The sequence below is a fragment of the Cherax quadricarinatus genome, chromosome 37 (genome assembly GCF_038502225.1).
Source record: "Cherax quadricarinatus isolate ZL_2023a chromosome 37, ASM3850222v1, whole genome shotgun sequence".
Classification (NCBI taxonomy): domain Eukaryota; kingdom Metazoa; phylum Arthropoda; class Malacostraca; order Decapoda; family Parastacidae; genus Cherax; species Cherax quadricarinatus.
Genome location: NC_091328.1, coordinates 1,345,185 through 1,373,096, shown reverse-complemented (window position 1 = coordinate 1,373,096; position 27,912 = coordinate 1,345,185). Strand labels below are relative to the sequence as shown.

Genomic DNA, 27,912 nt, shown 5'->3' with positions numbered 1-27,912 from the left:
AGATGTAAGTACAGACATTTACTATGTTCTCATTATAATATTAAACTCTTGTTAATGTTACTGTACTGCTTCAGAACACAATGTAATCTTTGGCAAAAACACAAAATTACTACCCAAGGTTATATTCTAAAATATAATTTTAATTCAAAACAAAAATATAATTTGGTTCAGAGCTGGGCTCAATCTTGCATTCAAGTGACAGACATTACCCTGATATAAAACATGTGTGAATACTTTGGTTCAGAGCACAAAATGCTTCTGACTAGATAGACCTTACACTAGATGATAAAGCTTGGAGAAAATATTGCTGCAACTACAATGTACAGAATGCGAGCTAAATGCCAAACATTACTCTCGAGCCCATTCAAAACTGTTACTGAATTATCTGTACAATTATTTACATAATCCATAGTATAGGATTAAGGAATGATTATATTAGTACATATGGCAATCACAAATTCCATTTACCTTATCCTATGAAAAAATGTAGTATCCTTAAATGTCAACAGTAATTAATACTTTTGAGATAATTTACAGACTCACTCACATACTCTCACTCACTTGCTCACACTCTCTCCATTCACACAGCTGTGACTCAACCTCTGCAAAAACAATACTCATGCACTCACACACATGCTTACACATACCCATGCTCACACACAAGGGGCCAAGAGCTGTGACTGGACCCCTGCAACCACAAACACACACATGCATGCTCTACCCGAGAGTGTAGTAGAGGTGGAATCCATACATAGCTTTAAGAAGAGGTATGATAAGGCTCTTGGAGCCAGGAGTGAACCTAGTAGCAACCAGTGAAGAAGTGGGGCCAGGAGCTATGACTTGACCCCTGCAACCACATATAGGTGAGTAAACACAACACACACACTTGTAATAGTGTACAAGCTCACTAACCATCATTTATTGTATTTATTCAAACATTCCAAGCTTTATTAATTCAAGTATTTTTCTGTAAGGCCAACAACAAAGTATGGCAGAATAGATATGATTATCAGGGAATTAACAGGAGTATCCCACTTTACATATTTTTAACTGTCATTATTTGTACCAGAAACTTAAATTTCTATTTTATGGAGACTCGATACAACATACAGTTCTGTATGTTAATTTGACTTCTCACTTTTATACATACCAGTACTTTTCTTCTCTATTTACTATGAGAACTAAAGCTTAAAATTTTTACATTGTATATTATGAAATACATATTTGACATGCTTGTTAAACTTGGGATATATTTACTAAACCAGGTATACACAAGTTAAGATTACCCAGTGCACTGAACCAAATGAAAAACCTCAATATGCAATACATACATACATTTTACTGGAAAGATATTCCCTCAAGGGAGGTTTCTTGATGCTGGTTGACTGTTGATCCAAGGAATTAGACTTGTCTTCCACTTCCTTGGATCAAACTTGATTGCCTACTATTCCCCAGGCACTGTAAGATCCTTATAGGTTTAGTGCTTCCCCCTAAATATAATAATACTGGGAAGACAAACACTCACAAATTAAATATCAAATTACAGTACAATATAACATCTTTCTTGGACTTGTATGATGTAGCAGCTGAAGCTTAAAAGTTATTACAGTAATTTACAAAATTTAATGAATTAAATATGGTACATTGGCTCCAGTAATACTGGTTAAATTGCACTTTACAATTCTGTTGTTGACAGGAAGAACATGGAGGAAATATGGATGGATGGACATGTGTATTTGGAGCTAATATTGATTTTTTTTTATATTAATTAGTATAAAAAGATTGTTATAATCTGGGCAATATCAGAATGCATCAAAAATGGATGGCATAAGGAAATATTTTTAATATTAAAAATGCATGTACAAAGTGTAAATAACACCGAGTATATACTGTACCTAGTTATGGTTTAATACGAGTTTATTCAATAATATATTTAGGCACAGTACAGTATATTTAAGTACTATTTATGGAATTAGCTGTTAATGAGACAGGAAAAATGGTATCATTTTAAATACAATTTTGCTTTAAAAATGCATGAAATTAGGGTACTGTTAATTTTATTTTCTATTATTAACACAGGCCATTTCCCATCTAGGTGGGGTGGCCCAAAAAAGAAAAATTTTCACCATTCGCTCCATCACTGTCTTGCCAAAGGCGAGCTTACACTACAGTTAACTGTAGTGTAAATAAATCATAAAAGTGAGCAATGTAAACTAAAAGGACAGACAAAGGAGGAGGGAGTGTTAAAACATAGTGAATAGGATTAAAGTTACCCGTGCATCTTGCTGACAAATATAAAACTTAACACTGAAAGGTAAGATTTGGTAGATAAGATGGCACATCTCTTAGTTATTTACGATACTAAACTATGGATATGATCTGTTGCATTACAATTACAAAGGCTAGTATAGTGGCACTGGATGGCTTTAAAATTAGTTCTGTAGGGTAAACGTATTTTAGAAAATAAATAATAAATTTAAATATGAGAAAAGGTGGGGTTAGCACTTTCTGTAAATAAATGAAAAAAAAAAAAAAAATTAATACAGATAGTATACCCATATATCCAGAATTGCTGGGACTAACAGCTTCTGTTTTAAAACACCAAGCATCTCTTGCAGAGATAGGGTGACCTGAAGAAATGGATCGCTGTCTTGCCAAATGTGTGCCGACATCCCAGTTCAGATGTCCCTTCGATCAGCAACATACTCGTCCCTCCTTCAGAGTTAAAGCACTGTATTCCTACCTTCAGGACTCAAATCTGGCCAACCAGTTTTCCTGAATCCCTTCATAAATATTACTCAAGCCCTAGTTTAGTAAGTGATATAATTCACTTGTTAAACTAGGGTTTCTAGTTATATAGAATATGGAGAAATGAGGTGTGACTATGTACAAATGGCAGTAATAATGCTTTGACCTGGTCTAGGAATTTTATCAGAGAAAAATAACATGAGGGGCTAATTTTGCAAAGCTATTAACAAATTTGCAAAACAATAGCAAAAGCTGACAAGTGGAAATAAGGACAATGATAGCAAAGAATCTATTTAATATGTTTTGCCCAAGGCTGGACTTTTATCGTGTACAAAACTAAACTTCTTTGCCTTGCAAGACAAATGGGCATAAAGAGGTCAGTTTCACATAAAGACAGGTCACATATGAGGTTATGAAATCGCAAAATCAAGTTAGGTACTGGTGAGTGTAATGGGTGGGGGCAAGGTGACAAGTTAGTTTAGTATGTTTATTACTGTTATGAATCATGGGCAATAGATCCAGGCAACATGTACATTCCATTATTTTGTTCAATGGTATTGGTGAGGTGGATCACCGCTGCTTCCAAAATATTTCTGTAGGAGGGATAAGGCCAACAACACACAGGTAACTCGTCACATCATGGACTGAGGAAGAGCACTTCTGTTACACCATGAGAACGACACATTCAGATACAAAATTTTGGAAGCAGCAATAATCCACTTCATCAATACCACTGAGAAAAACTGGAATGTACAAGCTGGCTGGACCTATTGCCTACAGTTTCCACAATTCGTATAATATACATAAACTTGTCACCTTAACCCCACCCTTACTCTCACCAATACCTCACCTCATCTTTACTAATCTTACAGTTGTATGACTTCATTTGTGACCTGTCTTTCTAAAAGCCTGACTTCATCAGGCTCATTTGTCTTGTAGATCCGTGTATTTGCTCATTCCTGTATATCTGATAAAGTGCAATTTTGGGTGAAACATTATTACAATAAAAAATGAAGCACTAAACCTAGCAAAACTTATTAAAATGATTATCTGCTACCCATGTCTCTATTTCTAGTAATACTACTATGATATACTTGAAGTCAGGTGCATATCTTCTCAGTTATGGTTTACTTTATCAATTATTAATAGAAAGTGACCTACTAAACATGCTTGGATATTCTCTATTCTCTATTTTTACACCCATGCTCCACCAAGTCTTACCTTATTTTTTTTTAGCCGACTCTCATTAGTCATGCCTTTTCATATGCAGTGTTGAATGACACCCCCATGCATTTAGAGATTTTCAAATAAAAAAATTATTACACATCTGATGTAGTAAAAGAAAACAGTAATAATTTAGTTTTTCCCTCTGCAATGCTGATCTACATCTTTTAAGATATGATTTGTTCAGATTTTTAATTCGAAAGGTTAGTCATCCAGGATAATCAAAGTCAGTGAATTTTTGAGGACTGCAGCTTATTTCCATTGGGGTCCTTTAATCTTCTCTAGGATGTGACCCCACACAAGTCGGCTAACACTCAGGTACTGTACTTAATTACTGCTAGGTGAACAGGGACAGCAGGTGTAAGGAAACACTTCCAATGTTTCCACCTGGCCAGGGATTGAACCAAGGACACTCAGTGTGTGAGGCGAGAACATTGCCTATCAATCCACAGGACAACTAATCCAACTTTTAATTTTAAATATCTGTGGAATTCTAAAATTTAGTTTAGCTATATAAAGCAGTCACCACGTGAGGATCGAGAAAATTTATAACTGAAAATAGCCTCAGATGGAATGAGAAGAGGTATAAACAATGGATAAACAATGTAGAAAAAACAAGCAAATAAGAAACAGAGAAACAGTAGTCACTGTAAAGGCAAAAAAAAAGAGTAAACAGCAGACTTTGAAGCAAAAGGACACTAAAGCAGTTAATGAGAAGATTTAGTACAGCTACATCTCACCTGTCATGAGCTTTATCAAACCAATTACAGTTTGATGAAATTTTTGAAGAGCAAAACATAGCCATAACAAATGTCTCATTAACTGCTCATGCCATTTACCTGACACAGTCAGTAACTTTACCAATTATGCAAATATGTAGCAGACTACTATATGAAGCTCCAGTTAACATATACATAGCTAAAGAAAGAAAGGTGCATCTACTGTATTTTCTTACTGTAATGTAGCTGACCAATATTCTTCCTAAAACAAGCCATATACTATACTAAAAAATGATAAAACACACCTACAAAACATTTACACAAATACAAAACACACACACACACACACACACACATACATAACACAGCCACACAAAAAATGTATGGATCATAACCACAATACACATGCATGTGTGTGCATGAAGATATAACTCAAACCATTAATTTGCCTTAAATGTAAGATGAAAGAAAATGAAATTTGGGGAGGACTGACAACAGTGAGGACCAGAGGACATAAATTATGAAAAAAAAAAAAACAGTGTAAAAAGATAAATTATTTATTTGCAAATGTATATGGAGTGGAGTGTGCTCTAGAAGGTAGTATGCAACAACTACTGCCAAATAAGTACAATATGATAAATTAAAATAAAAAAAGCATTGAGACACTACTAATATAAGTCTACCCCTTTAACAACATAAATTATTACAAATACTGTACATAATTACATAACAGGCTGATGGAATGCAGTTTTGAAAATAAATTAAACATAACTAAATCTCTTCAGTAAATTCAAAGGTAAGAGAAAGACCTTAGCTCAGGAGTTCATCCTTTGCAAACTCAAACAGAAACAGTAATTTTAAAACCTATGAAAACTTTAAAAAGTATATTACAAACTGCAGTAATTATGACATGGGTAACTGTAAAGCAGTAATCACATGCGAACTCGCACACATGCATACACACATTCACGCATAACACGTGAAAAAAAAGCAAATATATATTTATTATTATTATTAATACATCAGCCGCTTCCCACCAAGGCAGGGTGGCCCGAAAAAGAAAAACTTTCATTATCATTCACTCCATCACTGTCTTGCCAGAGGCATGCTTACACTACAGTTATAAAACTGCAACATTAACACCCCTCCTTCAGAGTGCCAGCACTGTACATCCCATCTCCAGGCATCAAGTCTGGTCTGCCGGTTTCACTGAATCCCTTCATAAATGTTACCTTGCTTACACTCCTACGGCACGTCAAAATACACCTACCATCCGACTTACGACCTGCTTGACTTACGACCACTCAACTTACGACCGTGTTTTTTATGCCAAATTTCTGGGAAATAAACAACTATTTGTGTTGTACACAGTGTTTATCCTAAACCTTACAGTATAAAATACAGTACTAACAACATAAAAAGTAAAGTAAAACATGAAATACCCAAATAAAACAATAATATAAAGTCATTACAAAAATGTTTTGTTGATATTCAGTAGTAAAGTTCGACTTGCGACCATTTTGACTTACGACCAGTTTCTCGGAACCGAACTCTGTCGTAAGTCGGATGGTAGGTGTATATATATATATATATATATATATATATAGACAGATAGATCCTAGGTAGTAGGTTGGTAGACAGCAACCGCCCAGGGAGGTACTACCGTCCTGCCAAGTGAGTGTAAAACGAAAGCCTGTAATTGTTTTACATGATGGTAGGATTGCTGGTGTCTATTTTTCTGTCTCATAAACATGCAAGGTTTCAGGTACATCTTGCTACTTCTACTTACACTTAGGTCACACTACACATACATGTACAAGCATATATATACACACACCCCACTGGGTTTTCTTCTATTTTCTTACTAGTTCCTATTCTTGTTTATTTCCTCTTACCTCCAAGGGGAAGTGGAACAGAATTCTTCCTCCGTAAGCCATGCGTGTTGTAAGAGGAGACTAAAATGCCGGGAGCAAGGGGCTAGTAACCCCTTCTCCTGTATATATTACTAAATGTAAAAGGAGAAACTTTCGTTTTTCCTTTTGGGCCACCCCGCCTCGGTGGGATACTGCCGGTGTGTTGAAAGAAGAAAGAATCATACTAAATGGTAAATCTGGGATGGTAAATAAAAAGGTGGCAAAATACAAGGGAATGAATTAGTACTGAAAAGATTAACAGAAATATTATTTTAAAGTTGTGAAGACAAAAAAAGGAAAAACTGATGTAAGCTAAAAATCAAAATAGTATACTGAAAAGAAATGAGAAAAAAATTAGAGGTGGAAAACTTAATTGAATAATAACCCCCATCCATGAGTTTAAAGCTGAATGAGAAAGCCAATGGAGCATAGGGATATCAATCCCTGTGAATACAAATAAATGAGTACAGGCAAGTAGGGAGGGATACAAAGTAAAGCTGAGATGAACCACAGACATTAAAAAGCAGTTTTACAAAGAGCAGAAAATACATGAAGTGGGTCAGCTCATGAAACAGTAAAGGCTGACTCCAAACTCAAATAGAGAATGACATGCACACACAAAACATGAATTCCTATACACCTAGCTAAATGCAAAACAAAAACATCTCTTCTAGATAGTTTAAATAATGAACATAATTTCTTATGAGATTTGAGTTGAAGAAATGACTGCTAGCTTCAGCATAATTGAATGCACTAATATCTACTTTAGTCCTGGAGATGGGAAGTACAATGCCTGCACTATGAGGGAGGGGTTGGGATATTGCAAGACAGAGGAGCATCCAAGGTGTAATGTTGGCATGTTTCTGCCAAGACATTGATAGAGTGACAGTGAAAGTGTTACTCTTTTTCAGGTCACCCAAACTCTGTGGGAGAGGCTGGTTTGCAAAAAATTTAATCCAGTAAAGCATTTCTATTGAAATAAATAAAAATAAATAACAGTTTGTACAACAGATAATCTTGGTAATACTGCACAGTAGATACTGTGCTGGGCTTCAGATTACTCAAGCTTATTTTGACTATATTTTCTGTAGTAACTTTCCTAATGCTTTACAGAAGGGTAATTTTCTCCTGGCGCCAGTACAGCCTGTCCTCAAAGTTAGCAATTAATGAAAGTTAAAAAAAAAAAAGTCTCAAGTAGCAATCCTAAATACACAGATCAGAGACTAAGTCACAATTAGGAGATGAAGGATCAAGACTCCACCACAAATGTTAAAAACTTCAAAAAATACAATACTACAATTTGAACAAAAAATCTGCAATAGTTATGCTAAGGTGCCAAAAACAAGCAATAAATGTCATCATTATATGTCAATATGCAACTCTCAGGACAGTGATTATAAGGATGGGTTGACCAGTATTATATATTAGTATTATTCATTTCTACTTCATCTGATCTTCTGGGGCACTCATATACAGTGTACTACTGGCCTAACATAGTACTGATATTCTAACTATAGTATAGTAGAGAGAGTGACAATATGACATTGCCTTTAGAGGCAATTTATAGCCCTAATTGTTCATTTCAAATTTTATTAGATCCTAACACTTGCACATATTTAACAAGCTTTAAACCTAGACAAAAATATTGTACAATAAAAATACTGTACTGTACAATAAATATATTGTAGTTTATGAATGTGATACGGATAAAGAAAATACAATGGGTTCTGTTCAAAATGAACATGAACAATGAAATTAATATACTCTATGAGATCACATTTTTATAATTCTTGTGCAACTCTTGAACACAGACATATGCAGTTATATTAAGAGCACACTAACTATTAGAGTACATTATAATTATTCAAAAGCTTTATTAAAAGTATCAAGAGGACTTACCCTCATATGAAACCTCCTATGGTAATTACCTGAAGATCATATTAAGCCTGCCAGTGTAGCCCTGTGAACTCAGCATAAAGGTGATGAAGAATGTATCAAGAGGTAAGCTAATATGAACCAATACAGAGGCAACCTCTAAGTTATAAGGACTTTCAGTATTCAGTCCTTGCCTTCTTTAAAGGAGTGTATGGACCAACCATATACAATGCGGTCAAAACCAGCTGTGAAGAGATTGCAGCGTGCTCCTAGCGAGTCGTCACCCCAAGCCACACTGCACACCATGCGCCGATGACACTGACCAGGAAATTGTTTGCATTAATGATTGAAAATCACATTTCTAACTACTGAAAAACACAGTATTTTTAAATAATAATAAACTGTTCAACAGCACCAAGCACAAGCAAGTACTTTATATGAATAAGTGCCAGATTTGAGGTAATGGTTATTCAAGGCTTTTTTTTCTATCATATTGTAAAGTTATAATAATAATAATAATCTTTATTTCTACAAGTACATGTACAATGTATACAGATCTAGCTGACATCAATGACATGCTACTCTATAGAAAGCCCATTGTTACACAGAGCATTCGGGCAAACTAGTCAATTTTGTAACAGGATGCAACCCACACCAGTCTACTAACACCCATGTACCCACTTTACTGATAGGTGAACACTGGACAGCAGGTATCTTAAGGAAATATGTCCTAATGTTTTCCAGCCATACCAGGGATCGACCCCCCAGACCACAGTGTGTGTGTGAGCTGGACACAAGAAAGAGTCCCCCTCCCCTCCTCTTTAGATAGTACTCTGTTTCTGGCCTGCTTTCCTCATCTAGAGTCTTCATAACTGCTTGTGCCAGTATGTGTAATTACCTATATGTACTTGCCTATACATGGTTGTAGGGTTTGAGTCATAGCTCCTCACTCCACCTTTCAATATGCCATTTGCCAGATTCAGTCCCTCCTAATCTGAAAACTACATGTGGAGTCTGCCTCCACCCCTTCTTCATCGAGAACATTCAACTTCCTGACCACCCTGAGACTGAAGAAATGCTTCTTAACATCCATGTGGATCATCTGTGTCTAACTTCCAGCTGTGCCCCTGAGTACCTACCCTATACTTGTCTTTCATCCAGTTTGTGTCAGGGTAGAGTTGGGAATTGATTAATAAATAATCCAACTTTTCAAAGTACCTGTTCAAATGCCCTGGTCCCACTGGAGGTCAGATAAGTGAATGTACCTTTGAATTAAGTTTTAATTAAGCCTTTAAGATTGTAGTCTATTCTTAGCTCAAAAAACAAAATCGACCCCATTATTCAATATTCATAAACAATTTTGCACATTACATAAAGGAAACTAAATAAAAATTACCATTAATAGGTCCTTACTTTTTTTAACTGCAATAGTTCTCCAGTGATTAATGGAAAATTTAGAACTACATTTTACAGCTCTTTTGTGACAGATTATCTACATGGGCCTCCTTGCTTGCCACAACTAAGACAAGCAAAATGATTCTGTCACAAATTGCTTTAGAAAATAATCCTGGACAACTTTTGGGAATTCATTAGACTCCATATTTCCATCACAGTTAATTTAGCTTAAATCTTAAAGGCCTAAGAATGCCTATAGTCCACAACAAATAGTTTGGTCTCACCTGTCTATTACTTCGTGGTAATCTAGCGAGGCGATTTCCTGTTAGATCATACAGACGCACGTGACGGTTATCATGGGGAATAGCAATGACATTGGTTGGCGAGACAGCCAGGCGATTTACTGGAGAGTCAAGCCGAATTGTTGCCAATGGAGAACGCATGTTCTTCACATCCCAAACCTATGAAAATTATAATTAGAAATTATCTATTTTTTAGACATTTTGATTATGGGATACACAAGGTATCTGAAGAGACTGATGGAGTTTATTAAAAGCTAACTATGATTTTTCAAGTCAGCTGAAATGTTACCTACTAATTGGCAAAGGTAACCCTGTTACTATGGAACCTTATTATTACAATATTTCCACCAGCAAAGTTCCAAACCACTGATTCCTCAGTAGATGCCAACTTAGGATACCAGCAATGCACATTCCTAGGTATGCCTTTCCAGTGTACTGATAAGGCTTCTAGTGAATTCCTTTGGATGAACTGTGAAAGGTCAGTAGTAGTTCAGAAACTTCAATACTGTACAGCACTTTGAACTGGTAAACACAATACAACAGAAAAAGAACAGGCAAAAGCAATACAAGGAAAAACTGCTAGAAGGATCCTTTGCTAATAGGAACTTGTCAAGGGAATTGCTGATACCTATGACCTATTGAAAAAATGGTTCAAGATCAAAAAAAGGGATCTTATTAAGAAATTTGATTGACACCAATACAGAATTCAAATTATTGTATAGAAACTAAGTGTCTAAAGAAAACAGATAATAATTACTATGAATATCATCTTCCTAAATAATTTATGTTAGTGGGGAAAATAAATTTGAATTTAATCATGACTAAAGATCAAAATAAAAAAAAAACATTCTTTTAATTTTAAAGACAGAATGCAGATAGATAACAGAACAAAATGAAGTATAATCCAGGCTGCTCTAAAATTATTTGAGCAAAACTTGGGGGTACACACAAGCAATATAAGGGACTAATTTTTATATAAAGCTTTGCTTTTTAAGTGTGAATATGTAAAAGCCAGATATACGTAAAGGGTGTAGGTAAATATTCTTTAATATGATTTTATCAGAAATAAGGAGACAATAAATGAGAGAATACACAAATCAGGCAAAATGATCTAGATGGATGGACACCATCAACTTAGTGTAAATGCAACAGGACTCAATATCAACTTAGAGTATGCTCAGTTAGAAAGGAGTTGAAGTTTTCCTCAACCATTTCTGAGGGAGGCAATACTTAAAGAATACAGCAAGCAAATACTAACCTTTACACTGCGATCATCAGAGCCAGATACTACTTTATCTTCTCTTGTAAAGCAAACTGAGGTTACACTCCTGGAAAGAAATGCGGGCATTAAGGAAATCTTATTACTAAAAGATGTTAACCAGTTCAAACTTAAATCCCAAAGCTCAGGGAGGTGATACATCTAGATATCTTTCTAGATAATATTGTCTGCCATAAGTTCATCAAGTTTTTGTGGTCAACCCCATAACCAGGTCTTCCAAAAATCAAACATAAGTTTATTGAGTTTAAATGTCTCTTTATTTGGTGAAATACAGAGGTTATATTTTTTTTAATTTAACAAGAGGCTTCACAGAAACTTACTGTACACCTTGAAAAATAATTTTTAACCCTTTCACTTTTTGTACTAGGCAAAAACTCCAAGATGCATTCCAAAAAAAAAAAAAATTTCATCTCAAACACTACCTTACCATAGACAACTATGCAATAATCAACATAGTCCTAGGAGCTGCATGTTCTCCAATTTTGCCTGGCATGAGTCACCACTACAGATTGCTTAGACTCTACTTTAGTAATAAGGTAAAATAATGAATAATTAAAATTTACCACTCTATAACCCATGTTTAGTTTTTAGTAGTGTGCAAGCATTTGGATTAGTCTGCCTGAAATGCCCCGGCATGTTAGTGGCTTTCTTTGTACTTAACAATACTTTATAAAATATAAATCACACAGTGTAACCTTTGCAAAGAAATAAAATTTGTATTGTATAATCATGGGGAGGCCCTAATCCTGTAAGGGATAGTGCAGTGCCTTGGGATGAGAGGTAATTATGTTGGAAATGAGGAAAGGAATGGTAGTTCCAATTCTTTGGATCAAAAGCCTTTCACCAATAATAAGGCACAGATTGCACAAGGTCATTATGCAAGCAAAGGTGATTATTCAGTGTCAATCCAAGGTGTTTTTGGTCCATAAGTTTATCCGTAAGTTTCCCATTTTGTGTCCATATATGCCAACATTAATCCAATATTTTGACAAGAATTTTGTAGTTGATGGAGACACTGCTGACAATAAAGCTGATAAAGAATGCCATCACATACAAGTCTCCTGACATGACCAAGTACTGCTCTGAATTAAACCCATGAGAGACTGCAAAAACTACCTTTCTCATACAGCTGGTGTTAGGTTGGTAGGGAGATACTACCGCCATGGATGGTGGCCTTGCACTCTCAAGAATCCATCCCCCAGGCCCTTAAGTATAATAATACTTACTGAGGGCCTTATGAAGCCACTTGTTGGCAAAATTTTTAACACACTGGTCTTCTACCAAGGTAGGGTGACCCAAAAAAAGAAGAAACAAAATTTTTTCTTCTTTTTACATTTAGTAATTTATACAGAAGGGGTTATTAGCCCCTTGGTCTTGGAATTTTAGTCACCTCTTATGACATGCATGGTTTACGGTGTAAGAATCTTCTCCACTGTTGCAACCCCTGAATGGGTTGCAATGATTATTATGTATATATATATATATAATTATTATCTTTTCATATAATTTTATATTGCTTATATTTGCGATAATAGCTAAATCGTAAATGTATTGCTTTATATTGTTATTTGACTTAGCTTCCTTTGGTTAGGTAGGATGTAACATATTATGTGCTCAGTTCAAGTCTTGATTGTCTAACTACTGTAATTATCGCTTGTGGCTCGTTAGACTGCCGGCTTCTGTTTCTGAGCTGCAGCTACCCACGGAGCTATCACGTGATCAAGGGGGGGGTGTCCTCACCTCGCCTGAAGTATTCAGTCTGGTCTAGACTCGCTTGGTGGTTGGACAGATTGTCTGTCTCATTATTCTTGTTAGTTCTGTAGAGCTCTGTTCACAGAACATTGTATAGACTTAGTGATTTTCGACGTTGTACTGAGATTGTGTCGCAATGACACTCTGAGCAACTCAGGTCCTGAGCTGTAGCTTCTGACCTAACTTGTACTGGTATCTGTGTATTATCACAGTCGGGGATTTTCTTATGCTGAACTTAGATTCAGTAGTATGGGAGTTTTGTGACTTTTGTGGAGGATCTGCTGATGGTCCCCACTTAGTGTCGTTATATTATCTCCTTGTTCCTGATTCTGTGTCGCAGTTGCTTGTTATATTGCTATTGGGCTTAGCATTCTTTTTATTGTTCAAGCAGACTGTTCTGATTGCCAGTTGGTCAAGAAGTTAGTTTATTTGAGGTCTTTGTCAGTCACTTGTTTAAGTCTAGTCGAGTTTTGAGACATAGCGAACTACTTAGAGCACTTACACACATACACACAAACTTACTTGTACATATTTGTAATATCTTATTAAATGTTAATGTACCAGACGGTACTTAAGAATTATAAATGTGATATGTGCTTTCAACACAATAATACTGTATACGAGAGAAGTGATTAATATTATTTTGATTACTGCGATTAATTTAATTTAATTTAATTTGATAATATACCTCTAGACTTAATAAATTTATTAAATTTTAATTTCTCTAGTTAGTAGCCTACCAGTTGTAATCCTGAAGCACTATTGAATCATACTGAATTCTAATGGATAATTGGACAAGGATACTGACTACTTGTTACGAAAACCCAGTAACAGGCTGGATGCTAGAAGGGCAGTCCTTTCTAGTATTCACTGGAGATATCTAAGCTTTTAGAATCGCGTTTTTTGTAACATCCACTTCCCCATGAAGTTGTTGGCAAAATGTTTCCACAGATTCCCAAATGCTGCAAAAGGGGTCTAATTCTTCAATATAATGTATTGTAATTGACCAATTCTTCATTTGCAACTTGTTGCATTGCATGTATGATTGTGATGAATTACCTAAGCTATACTGACTTAAATTTTATTTTAGGTCTAGATATAAACAGTATGCAAGAAAGCCACATGATTAGTGTGCCTGAAATGCATTTGCATAATTAATGGCTTTCTTCTAAGCCATATATTATACAGAATTACACCTGTATTATAATAAGATCAAATTCAAAATGTAATCAATTTAATTTAACTAAAAGGTAACCCTTAGTTAGACTAGTATCTAAAAGAAAGAAAAATTTCAGCCTATATATAAAATAAAATAGTTTTAGGGAACATTGTTTTTAATATACATGATTTCATGGCCACCATGAGTAATACAGGAGAAGTGCTTTGCTTTTATGGTGCAGATTCATTCATTCATTCACTCTCTCTCACAAAAAAAAAAAAAAAATAAAATAAAATAAAAGGTTAAAACAGTTCTTTTAAGTTGTTGATATTCCTATGCAAGGTCAATCACCTTTAAGAAAGAGAAATTCACTTTGAAAACATCATATCAATTTCAAGTGAAGCAGACTCTTAACCCTTAAACTGTCCAAACATCGATATACGTTCACCTGCGCAGCGCTCCAAATATTTTGAAAAATAAAATTTTTGTTTTTTGTTTTTAAATTGAAGAGCGCATTTTTATAAATGGTACAGGATAAAAAAAAAAAATTTTAGGGTCAGTACTTACCGAGATATAAGCCCGCAAAGTTGGTGCTAAATGATGAGGTTTCGGCAACATGGGGCACTGCTGCTTGCAGAAATAATAAACATTTATCGTTTTTTTCCAATTCTTTTCTATTTTTTGTTGTTTTCATGTTATGATAATGTTTTGTTGCAGATCTTTTGATTTCATAGCCAATTCTTGATGAGACACAAATGTTTTGTACTGAATTAGTAATCACACTGTCACAAACACACATGTTCACACTGATAAATGTATTTGTACACCTGGTTCAATCACATACTATTGTTTACATATATATATACATACAAGGTGTTTACAAGTCCCATTTATGTTTCTAGAAGTCCACCACTGTATGGTACTCCAAGAAGCACGGATTCATACAGAGTGCCACCCCACATTGCTGACACGTGTATCTTGTGTCTTTTCGCACCTGGGGCCACTGTTTAGTGTAAGCACACACAACACACTTTTTTGAGTGTACTTCTTTGGAGTAGATGGTAATGGTACCAGGCAGTGACAGTTAGGAATTATTCGGTCAGGCACTTCCCCCTCTTCTTGTGGATTGACAGGTCGCTGTTGTGGGGTGACAGGTCGCTGTGGAGTGACAGGTATAGGTGTGATACAATACTTTTTTGCTATCTGCCTGATGATATTGAGGGTGAATTCTGCATATCGTTGTCGTTTCCCAGTCTTTATTTCATACATGTTGAAGGCATTGAGCATTGCAATGTCTACAAGGTGGAAAAAAACTTTTATATACCATTTGCGACTCCTATGCACACAGTCAACAAACCCTATCATCATGTCACACTTGTCAACTAGTCGCATATTGTTCATATAGTCGATGACAGCAGCTGACTTTACAATAGGTTCATTGTTGAACCTGCTCAGTCTGTCTGTCTGTACCATCACGTTTATGTAGATGGTTAACAGCAACGTCACGTCCCATTTGTCATGCCACATCAGTGCCATGATGTCACTGGCATGAAATGCTTCTACTAGACTTCCTCCAGTGAACCTTGGCATGTGTTTTCTACTTCTCACTGCTCCACATATATCAGTATTGTTCACACGTAGGAAATCTGCGAGCATAGGGCTTGTATACCAGTTGTCTGTGAATAATGTATGACCTTTGCCAAGGTATGGCGCCATCATCTTGCGAACATCCCCAGAAATGCCCAACATGCACCTAGTATTGCCGAGTGTATTTTTCCCTGTGTAGATAATGACATCCAACACAAAACCAGGCTAACACTCACACATCACAAAGAGTTTTATACCAAAGCGATTACGTTTGCTTTGTATATATTGTTTAAATGACAGTCATCCCTTGAACAGAACTAAGAACTCGTCGACAATGTTCTCGAATGGATAAAAGCAGGCACTGAATTTTTGCTTCAGATACATAAACAATTCCCAGATTTTGTATAAGAGGTCATTTCTGTTTGGCGTATTCCTGTCTGAGAAGTGCAACATTTGTAGCAACAGAGTGAATCTGTTGCAAGGAAGGAGGTCACGGAAGACTGGAGTACTGATGAAGTGGTCTGTGGACCAGGAGTGTGCTATATTGCTCTTATAGGTGTGTGGCATAAGCATGACCGTGCCAAGGAACAAATACATTTCAGCCACAGTTGTATCTTTCCACCTGCACAGCTGTGAAGACTCTGAAACATCTGTGTGGTCCATTGTATACTGGTAGTACATATTGGTCTGGGTAACAATTAGGTTCATCATCAGCTCATCAAAGTATAGTTGAAAATAGTCTAACTCTGTAGACTCATTTGTAATGGGACAGTGTGGCATGATGCCACTTCCACTGGCATCAACATTGAAAGGATGTGGCACAAATGGTGTACTTTCTGTCCAGTTCCATTTGAGGTCACTTGGTGCAGGGTGGACCTGTGGCATGGGGTGTGGGGGAGCAGGAGGAGAGGGGACAGGAGTGGAGGCAACACATGGTTGAGAGGGTGCTGGGCGGTCCTTTGTCTGCCCACCCACTGCGCAACGAGGTCCAGGCACCATGCTAACCCCTTCTTCCTCCATCCCAGCATATTCACCTTCATTATCACTATCAGTGGCTGGGGTTTCGGATCGTGACCTGCCACAATCCTTGCCACCGACTACATATGGCACACTGCCTGAACGTAGGTTACAACACCTAAAAGTACGTTTCACTGGGGAAAAATGATAATCACTTTCACTCAACGAATCGCCTATCGGCATAAAATCAATTTCATCATCGTCACTTACATCACTTTCACTATCATCACCATAACGCATGTAAAATGATAATTTCCTCTTGCGGAGTTGCCTTTGGGAAGTAACACTAGCAACCCCAGAGGTGCTGGACTGAGGGTCTGTTGTGGCCACACTGGCCGCCTCAGAAGTGCTGGGCTGAGGGTCTGGTATGGCCACACTGTCCATACTATCCACACTGGCCACCCTAGAGGTCATGTCCTGAGGGTCATCTGGGTTATCAACAAAAGTTTCACTAATTCCTTGATCTTTAGTGGCTATATCAGAGTCAAAATCACTAAACTCGCGTTCTGTATCACTTTCCGGGAATAGTAGAGTGTTAATACGCCGAGGCGTCAGTGAATCACGGGGGTTTGCCATGATGTTGACCCAAGATGGAGCTGAAACTAACTGTTGTTACCATGTGGTACCCCAGCATCCCCGATTTTTTTCAATGTGCGCACACTGAGTGCGTACATCCATTCCCTCATGTCTAGGCGACTCAGGCATATCCCGCCAATTTTGAAGGAATGAAAAATAAAACGTTGATCTACGTTCGGAGCCTGCCGCACGTGAACATATATCTACGTGTGGACAGTTTAGGGGTTAACATGCAGAGCTTATAATACTGTCAAAAGAGTTAATGTACTTAATTCACAATAAAAATCAGGTAAAAAAAATTAAAGCATAATAAGAAAATAAGTGAAGATATACATACTCTGTGTGCCCCTGGAAGACTGATACAGAGTGTATTGGATCACGGAAGTCCCACAATCGGAAAGTTGTATCTTTACTAGCGGTCACTACAAGGCGTTGAGTGGGGTGTGAGCAGCAGTGAGTCAATTCCTGGTCATGGCCTAAAGAAAAATTTGAGTCAGTTCTTAAATATGGTCTCAAAAAGTTCAGAAGATTTAAAGCCATACAATCAGTTAAAAAATGCACAGAAGTTTGTAATCTCATTCAATAACAGTACAGTCAAACCTCGGTTTTCATATGCCCTAGATTACACACGATTCGGTTTTCGACGACTTTTCGTCAAAATTTTGTCCCAGTTTTCGTACATCCACTCAGTTTCTGTACAGCTGAAAATGGTCCATACCAAATTCGTCCGCCTGCTCGCGTGACTCAGCCACTCATTTCCTGGAACTGAGCACCCACATAAAGCATCCCATGTGTTTGTGACTCAGTCACAAACACAGGAGTGAGCATCACCCCGCGAGTTCATCCAAAACATTTTGTAATAATCCATTGTTCTTTTGTGTTTGTTTATTGAGTGCGACTGCTAAATAAGCCATTACAAGGCCAAAGAAAGTTGAGTGCCAGCCCTTTGATAAAGAAGGCGAGAAACATGATAGAATTCAAGAAAGAATTCAAAACAAAGCACGAAGTGGTGTACACGTGGCTGATCTTGCCAGGATGAACGGGAAGTTTGCATTAACAATCAGTTCCATCCTGGTGAAGAAACAAGAAATCAAGGAAACTGATATTGCGAAAGGGGTAAATTTGCTAACAAAACAGAGATCGCAAGCAATCGAAGATGTTGAGAAGTAGTTGTTGGTGTGGATCAACGAAAAAGTTAGCAGGAGAAGGTGTTCTGGAGGTGATAATTTGTGAAAAGGCAAGGCAGTTGCATGCAGATCTCGCAAAAAATATGCCTGGAACGAGTGCTGCTGTTAGTGAATTTAAGGCCAGCAGAGGCTGGTTCGACAAATTCAAGAAGTGAGCTGGCATACAGTGTGGTAAGGCATGGCGAGGTCGCAAGTTTGGACAAATGTGGGGCTGAAGACTCTGTTAATGAATTCAAGGAGTACATAGAGGCTGAAGGATTCCTCCCCCAACAAGTCTTCAATTGTGACGAAACAGGCCTCTTTTGGAAGAAAATGCCAAAGAGGACCTACATCACGCAAGAGGAAAAGGCACTGCTGGGGCACAAACCTATGAGGAATAGGCTAACTTTTTTGTTCTGTGGTAATGCTAGGGGGGATTTCAAAGTGAAGTCTTTACTGGTGTATCACTCTGAAATCCCTGAGTGTTCAAGAAAAACAATGTCATCAAGAGTAAATTGTGTATGATGTGGAAGGCTAACAATAAGGCATGGGTAACGAGGCAAATTTTCATTGAGTGGGTCAGTGAAGTGTTTGGCCCAAGTGTGAAGAAATACCTCCTGGGAAATCAACTGCCACTCAAGGGCCTCCTGGTAATGGGCAATGGTCCTGCTCATCCTCCAGGCTTGGAAGACCAACTGTTGGAGGAGTTTAGTGTCATCACAGTGAAGTTCTTGCCCCCTAATACCACTCCTCTCATCCAGCCCATGGACCAGCAAGTCATTCCAAACTTCAAAAAACTCTACACCAAAGCACTGTTTCAAAGGCGCTTTGAGGCGACCTCGGACACTGAATTCACCCTAAGAGAGTTCTGGAGGAATCACTTCAAAATCCTCAACTGCATAAGCCTTATAGATAAGGCTTGGCAGGGAGTGACTTCCTGGACGATAAACTCTGCTTGGAGAAAACTGACCAAAATGTGTCCTTGAGAAGGCTTTTGAAGGGTTTGAGGCTGACCCTGATGACCCTATGCCTATTGTGGAATCTATTGCATCTTTGGGAAAGTCCATGGGGTTGGGTGTGAGTGGCCAGGATGTGGAAGAGTTAGTGGATGACCACAGGGAAAAGCTAACCACTCGTACTCGTACAGTACAAGTATACATATTTCTAGTCACACTCATATACAGTGGTCCCTCGATAATCGTCCTTTTCGGAAATCGTCGCGTTATTTTGTCCAAACATTGGCTCACAAATGGTCCGTTAACTCGCTAATCATCTTTCGTCCTGGACGCGTACTCACGGCTCTGAGCGCGTTGTCCTCCCTTCCCAGCCAGTGTGCCATTATTTACCAGTGAGCGATGGTCCCCTCACTCGTTCATACGAAATATTTCATAATGCTATTCCATTCATTTTAGTGCTTGCAAGTGCTAAATAAGCTACCATGGCTCCAAAGAAAGCTCCTAGTGCCAAGCCTTTGGTAAAGAAGGTGAGAAATACAACTGAATTTAAGAAAAACATCATTGAACAATATGAAAGTGGCGAATGTGTGGGCGAACTGGCCAGGATGTATAACAAATCCCGTACAACCATATCTTTCATCATAGCCAAGAAAAAGGAAATCAAGGAAGCTGTTGTTCCAAAGGGGTAAATATGCTGACAAAAATGAGATCACCAGTACTTGAAGTTATTGAGAAGTTATTATTGGTGTGGATAAACGAGAAACAATTAGCAGGAGATAGTCTTATGATGTCAATTATTTGTGAAAAGGCTAGGCAGTTGCATGACGATTTGGTAAAGAAATTGCCTGCAACTAGTGGTGATGTGAGTGAATTTAAGGCCAGCAAAGGTTGGTTTGAGAGATTTAGGAAGTGTACTGGCATGCACAGTGTGATAAGGCATGGTGAGGCTGCCATTTCGGACCAAAAAGCGGCTGAAAAATATGTGCAGGAATTCAAGGAGTACATAGAGGCTGAAGGACTGAAACCTGAACAAGTGTTCAATTGTGACGAAACAGGCCTCTTTTGGAAGAAAATGCCAAAGAGGACCTACATTACTCAGGAGGAAAAGGCACTGGCCAGGACACATGCCTATGAAAGACAGGCTGACGCTCATGTTCTGTGCTAATGCTAGTGGGGATTTCAAAGTGAAGCCGTTACTAGTGTACCATTCTGAAAATCCCAGAGTGTTCAATAAAAACAATGTTATGAAGAGTAAATTGTGTGTGTTTTGAAGATCTAATAATAAGGCATGGATCACGAGGGAAATTGTCATCGAGTGATTCAATGAAGTGTTTGGCCCTAGTGTGAAGAATTACCTCCTGGAAAAGAAATTGGATCTCAAGTGCCTCCTAGTAATGGACAATGCACCTGCTCATCCTCCAAACTTGGATGACCTAATTCTGAAGGAGTTTAGGTTCATCACAGTAAAGTTCTTGCCCCCAAATACCACTCCTCTCCTCCAGCCCATGGACTAGCAGGTCATTTCAAACTTTAAAATACTCTACACCAAAGCAATGTTTGAAAGGTGCTTTAATGTGACCTCAGACACTCACTTGACCCTAAGAGATTTTTGGAAAGAACACTTCAGTATTCTCCACTGCATAAGCCTTATAGGTAAGGCTTGGGAGGGAATGACTACCAAGACTTTGAACTCTGCTTGGAGAAACTTGTGGCCAGATTGTGTCCACAAGAGGGATTTTGAAGGGTTTGAGGAAGCCCCTGATGAGCCTATGTCAGTTGTGAACTCTATTGTGGCATTGGGGAGTTCCATGGGGTTGGATGTGAGTTTGGAGGATGTGGAAGAGTTGGTGGAGGACCACAACGAAGAGCAAACCACTGAGGAGCTGCAAGAGCTTCAGCAGGAAGAGAAACAGATCGCAGCTCAGAATCTTGCTGCAGAGGAGGAGGAAGAGAGATGGAAGAAGATGCCTTCTTCAGAAATTAAGGAAATGTGGGGTTGGATGGAAAGATTTATGGAGAAACATCACCCTAAAAAAGATGTTGCAAGCCATATCGGCAACTTGTATAGTAACAGAGTCTTGGCCCATTTTAGGGAAGTTTTAAAGACACGCCAGAAACAGAGCTCTCTGGACAGTTTTTTGCGAGACAGGACTCCAGTGACTCAAGCTGGTCCTAGTGGCATTAAAAAACAGAGAAGAGAAGTAACCCCAGAAAAGCACTTGGTACCTGAGGTGCTGATGGAAGGGGATTCCCCTTCCAAACAGTAATCCAATCTCTCTCCTCCTCCAGTCTTCCATACACTAAGAAGAATCACCAATAAAGGTAAGTGTTATGCTGTTAATGTTTCATTCATCATGTCCCATTGTATTGTTTATGTACTACATCTATATTTCATGTAAAAAATTTTTTTGTTTTAATACTTTTGGGTGTCGGGAACGGATTAATTGTATTTACATTATTTCTTATGGGGAAAATTGATTCAAAAATCGTCTATTTCGATAATAGTCCCACTTCCAGGAACGGATTAAGGACGATAAACGAGGGACTACTGTACAGGTAACTACTGTACAGGTATCTTCACCGAATGTCGTGTATTCCATCTTTCATATTAGTTTTGTTTCCATATTTATTCAAAATTAACATCAACAAGCCCTTTTAGCATAAGAATACTAGTACAATACTGAACCTTGCTTATACTATGGTGACAAAAGAAAATACAGGAAGGCCCTGTTTATACAGCATGTTGAGTTCCAGACTACTGCTGTAAAGCGAAAAAGCTTTATTTCGCTTTTAACCCTTTCAGGGTCCGTCCCGTAGATCTACGGCTTTACGTTCAGGGTCCAAACCGTAGATCTACGTCATGAGCTCAGCTCACTCTGATAAACTGTGAGTGGTACACTTGGGCCTAGATATGAGAGAATACATCTATGTGGTATGTGTGCACCACATAAAACAAATCCTGCAGCACACTGTGTATAATGAGAGAAAAAAACTGAAACCAAGATTTTCGATTAAAACAGCAACTTTGCAGTGTTTTTTCGTATGTTTTTTATAGTTGTATTTGCAATTTCTTGGTCTCATTTGATAGAATGGAAGACATATTACAGAAGTAGAGATGATTTTGATTGGTTTTAGCACTGGAAATGGCTTGAAACTGAGCTCAAAGTAGCGGAAATGTTAAATTTTTGCCGATGTTCAAGAGTAAACAAACGACCTCACACATCTAATACACGCCAGCTGGTGGGTCTAATATACATTCACAAATGTGGTGATGATATTTATACAATTATTACAATATTGCGTAACAGTAAATCTTCTATTTTTTGGTGTGAATAAAAATTCATTATGTGAATAAAAAATCAATATGGGATTTATTTGTAAAGCCTCAAAACGTAACTAATGAACCAAGGAAATGTTAGTTTAGTGCCAGGAATGCCTACATTGTTTATTCAGGACGCTATTTTGAAATTGGAATATTTTGAACTTTGTGTTAAATTGGCCAAATTACCAATTTCCGATCACTTTATTTTGTAGTTGAAACAGTTGACTTGGCGATTTCTTGTGCTCAATCAATAGAATAGAAGTAATACTAGTGAAATAGCTAAGAATTTGGTCGCATGGAATGATGTAATTAGCCTAAAATGGAAGTCAAAGTCAGCAAAATTGCCGATTCGTAAATATCGCTGACACATCAAAATTTGCGAGAGCATAATTTCGTCAATTTTCCATCAAATTTCATACTTTTTGTTTTATTACCTTCACAAAAAGATTCTCTACCATTTCATAAGAAAAAATAACAAAATTTTTTTTTTGGAAAATTCTTGGACACTGGGGCACCACTTCAGATTTGGGCCTTGGACCCTGAAGGGGTTAAATGATTATAAAAGCCTGATAACATGTTTACACTATCTTATATTAAATGAACAATAGAGCTAGGCCTAAAAAATGCATATACAGTTCACACATTACTTACTTTAAAACATTTTTGTCCTTAGCTTATAGTGAGTGGTGAATATATTTACTGTAGGAAGTCTGAATAAATGAAGAGTGGGTATAATTAAAAACAGCTGCTTTAGTGAAATGCCGTAAAGTGGCACTTGCCTATAATGGTATGCAAGTTCTATTTGGAAAAACAATGATTAATTGCAATTAAAAGTAAAGATGTCTGCAGTTGTTAATTAAACTAAATCCAAAAAAGCTCTCCTCTTAAGTGATATAATGTGTTACTATTGAAAGAATTAAGAGTAAGACGGAGAATAGGATAGCAGATGAACAAGGAGGCTTTAGGAAAGGTAGGGGGGTGTGTGTACCAGGTGTTTACAGTGAAACATATTAGTGAAGAGTATTTAGATAAGGCTAAAGAGCTTTTTGTGGCATTTATGGATTTGGAAAAGGTGTACGACAGGGTGGATAGGGGGGCAATGTGGCAGATGTTGCAGGTGTATGGTATAGGAGGTAGGTTACTGAAAGCAGTGAAGAGTTTTTACGAGGATAGCGAGGCTCAAGTTAGAGTATGTAGGAAAGAGGGAGATTATTTCCCAGTAAAAGTAGGCCTTAGACAAGGATGTGTGATGTCACCGTGGTTGTTTAATATATTTATAGATGGGGTTGTAAGAGAAGTAAATGCGAGGGTCTTGGCAAGAGGCATGGGATTAAAAGATAAAGAATCACACAAAGTGGGAGTTGTCACAGTTGCTCTTTGCTGATGACACTGTGCTCTTGGGAGATTCTGAAGAGAAGTTGCAGAGGTTGGTGGATGAATTTGGTAGGGTATGTAAAAGAAGAAAATTAAAAGTGAATACAGGAAAGAGTAAGGTTATGAGGATAACAAAAAGATTAGGTGATGAAAGACTGGATATCAGATTGGAGGGAGAGAGTATGGAGGAGGTGAATGTATTCAGATATTTGGGAGTGGACGTGTCAGCGGATGGGTCTATGAAAGATGAGGTGAATCATAGAATTGACGAGAGGAAAAGGGTGAGCAGTGCACTTAGGAGACTGTGGAGACAAAGAACTTTGTCCTTGGAGGCAAAGAGGGGAATGTATGAGAGTATAATTTTACCAATGCTCTTATATGGATGTGAAGCATGAGTGATGAATGTTGCAGTGAGGAGAAGGCTGGAGGCAGTGGAGATGTCATGTCTGAGGGCAATGTGTGGTGTGAATATAATGCAGAGAATTTGTAGTTTGGAAGTTAGGAGTAGGTGTGGGATTGCCAAAACTGTTGTCCAGAGGGCTGAGGAAGGGTTGTTGAGGTGGTTCGGACATGTAGAGAGAATGGAGTGAAACAGAATGACTTCAAGAGTGTATCAGTCTGTAGTGGAAGGAAGGCGGGTTAGGGGTCAGCCTAGGAGAGGTTGGAGGGAGGGGGTAAAGGAGGTTTTGTGTGCAAGGGGCTTGGACTTCCAGCGGGCATGCGTGAGCGTGTTTGATAGGAGTGAATGGAGACAAATGGTTTTTAATACTTGACGTGCTGTTGGAGTGTGAGCAAAGTAACATTTATGAAGGGATTCAGGGAAACTGGCAGGCCGGACTTGAGTCCTGGAGATGGGAAGTACAGTGCCTGCACTCTGAAGGAGGGGTGTTAATGTTGCAGTTTAAAAACTGTAGTGTAAAGCACCCTTCTGGCAAGACAGTGATGGAGTAAATGTTGGTGAAAGTTTTTCTTTTTTGGGCCACCCTGCCTTGGTGGGAATCGGCCAGTGTGTTAATAATAATAAATAATAAGCAATGGCTGTCCCTTCTTACTACAGGCATACTGTAGATGCACAACTTTAACTTACCGAGCATATCTTTGGTCACTGCTCGTACAACAGGGATAATATTAAGCATGGAATGCTTCATACTTCAACGGCTGTAATTATCCTATACAGTACTATGTAATAACTTAACTCACCAATCAACTGAGACAGCAGTTCACCAGTGTGTGTATCATAAAGGTTAGCTGTTCTGTCCCATGAAGCAGTAATAGCTTGATCTCCACCTGGCAGCCAGTCTGCTGCAATAACAACACTATTATGCCCCATTAATTCCCTTAGAGCTGTCCGCAGTGTAGCTGCTAATACTCCATCACCTCGACCACCCAAAAGGCCTCCATCTTCTTCATCTTCGTGATCGCTGCCATCAACTTCATCCTCTGAAGAATGCACACGCTGTGCAATACAAGTTTTTAATATTCATTCAGAATTTAAACCAGCAGTATAAACTTGAAAAAGAAAAAATGCTCCCAAAAGCCTACTTATTGAGCTTGACCTCAATACAGTATGAAGATGAATATCAAAATGGTATACAATACCGACAGGTTGGTAGGTGTCTTACCTACCAACAGTATGAAGGTACACATTAACTTTTATTTTAACCTGAGTTAGTACTACATATTGATAGAGAAGTACTAAATATGTATAGGTCATATAGCACCTGGGGAATGGGAGGTAATCAGGATTTTTTTCCTGAGAAAAGGGAGGGCAGCTCCAATTCCTTGGATCAAGAGGCCTTCACCAGCATTAAGGAGTTTTCCTTGAAGATTTTTTCATCTGTAAAGCCATTCTTGTTCCTGAACAGAAATTCAGTACAGACAGTATTTTATAATAATAATAATAATAAGCAGACACTGAATATGTGTGAATGATGGTGAAAGTGTTTTTCTTGGGTCACCCTGCCTCAGTGGAAGACAGCCAGCATGTTGAGAATGAGGGAAGAGAGAAAAAAAAAACAGTAGTAACAATATATGCTCCTCCACATTAATACATTGTACAATAGTTATGGCATAAAAAGAAATATGAGAGCATTACAAACCTACACCCAGATCACATATTACTGCATGATCACAGAGCTTATGTGCACTATAATACTGCATATAAAATATTATTGTCCCAATTTTGACAATAGTCCAGGATGAACCAACATATCATGAGGTTCCTCTCCAAAATGCAGATTTTTTGTTGAATATGTTCCACTAATTTGCAACTGGGACTAGTGAGATATATGGGTGGATAATGGGAGGGATCACAGTCTGACATTCCTGGTTTCTGAAAAGGAAGGGCCATGGTAGACCTCCACTGTATGAGTGCCAATCCTTTAGACTAACCACAAGGGAAGGTAATAATAGGTCTAATACTGAAGAGTGTAAATGAAGAAGCGTATGAATATGTGTATCATCAGGCCCAGGAAATACTCGAGTACAAATAAAAAGATCGTCCATCTCCTATTCAGCAGATGGAGGATCAAGCCTCCACCACATCTTGTGCTGAATGACCCACGTGTTTTGCGTTTAACATTAATTAAATTAAAATTGGGCCCAGTGCTTAATAACAAATGGGCCCAATTTTACAGCACCAGCGAGAGCAGTAAATGGAACCTTACAGGATTAATCAACTTACGCAGTCATGTCTAAAATAGTATATTCCTAAAGGGATTTAGATTAAAGGAAATCAGGAAACAAGTGTGGCCCATGGGACACCTGGGAAAAGTTTCACTCTGCTGCATTCACAACTTCCATCAAATCCACCAATTGCTGATGAGCTCTTAATCCAAGGAATTGGACTGATCCTCCTCTTTCTTATATCACACCTGGTGCCTCCCATTCCTTAGGTGTTGTATGGCTCTTATGGAGTCGGTGCTTCTCCCTAATTATAATAGTGTATAGAGATGTCAGTCACATGAAATGCAAAGTGTGGACAGAGACAGAGCTACACACTAGAGCATTAAATTTTAGAATGTGAGCACATATTACAAATAAATATATATTATCAATGCTTCAGAATCCTTACACCAACATTAATAATAAAAAATAATAAAATTGATAAATAAAAAATAATAAAGTAAAAAAATATTAATAAAAAAATAAAAAAAATAATATCTGTAGTATTAGTAGAGTAGTATTACAAGTCAAATACGGTTTTCTCGGGACTTATAAGAGATAAACACCATCACTGGTGCACCTGGCAACTGGCAGGATGTCACGTGCAAGCTCTCCATCCACTTTCTTCAGTATTGTGTTGCACTGTGTATTCACTTTTATTTGGTGCTTTCCTTAAAATATCACTAGGCTCAGACTTCTTCTTAGATGCCATAACATATTAAATTTTTTGTGATGCGAAAACAGTCACACTTCCCTCGCACTAGAACACAGTAGCCTCTCCTCACTTAATGACAGAGTTCCGTTCCTAAGACCATGTCGGTAAATGAATTCATCGCTAAGTGAGGAGCATACTATAATGGTAATGGGTTTGTGTCAACCATTTT

The 27,912-nt window shown here is 37.8% G+C and overlaps 1 protein-coding gene across 3 annotated transcripts in view; it reads right to left on the bottom strand.

The window, feature by feature from the left end:
* Nucleotides 1-3: 3 nt before the first annotated feature.
* The window catches only part of LOC128702074 (WD repeat domain 37), a 41,708-nt gene continuing 13,799 nt past the window's right edge, over nt 4-27,912 (bottom strand). For all 3 annotated transcript variants that reach the window (XM_053796079.1, XM_053796093.2, XM_053796087.2), the window contains 5 exons: nt 25,565-25,820; nt 17,884-18,022; nt 11,435-11,504; nt 10,159-10,335; nt 4-8,797 (listed from right to left, as the gene is read on the bottom strand). In XM_053796079.1, coding sequence (XP_053652054.1) covers nt 8,663-8,797; nt 10,159-10,335; nt 11,435-11,504; nt 17,884-18,022; nt 25,565-25,820 — 777 coding nt within the window. In that variant the 3' untranslated portion in view covers nt 4-8,662. The remainder of the gene's footprint in view (nt 8,798-10,158; nt 10,336-11,434; nt 11,505-17,883; nt 18,023-25,564; nt 25,821-27,912) is intronic.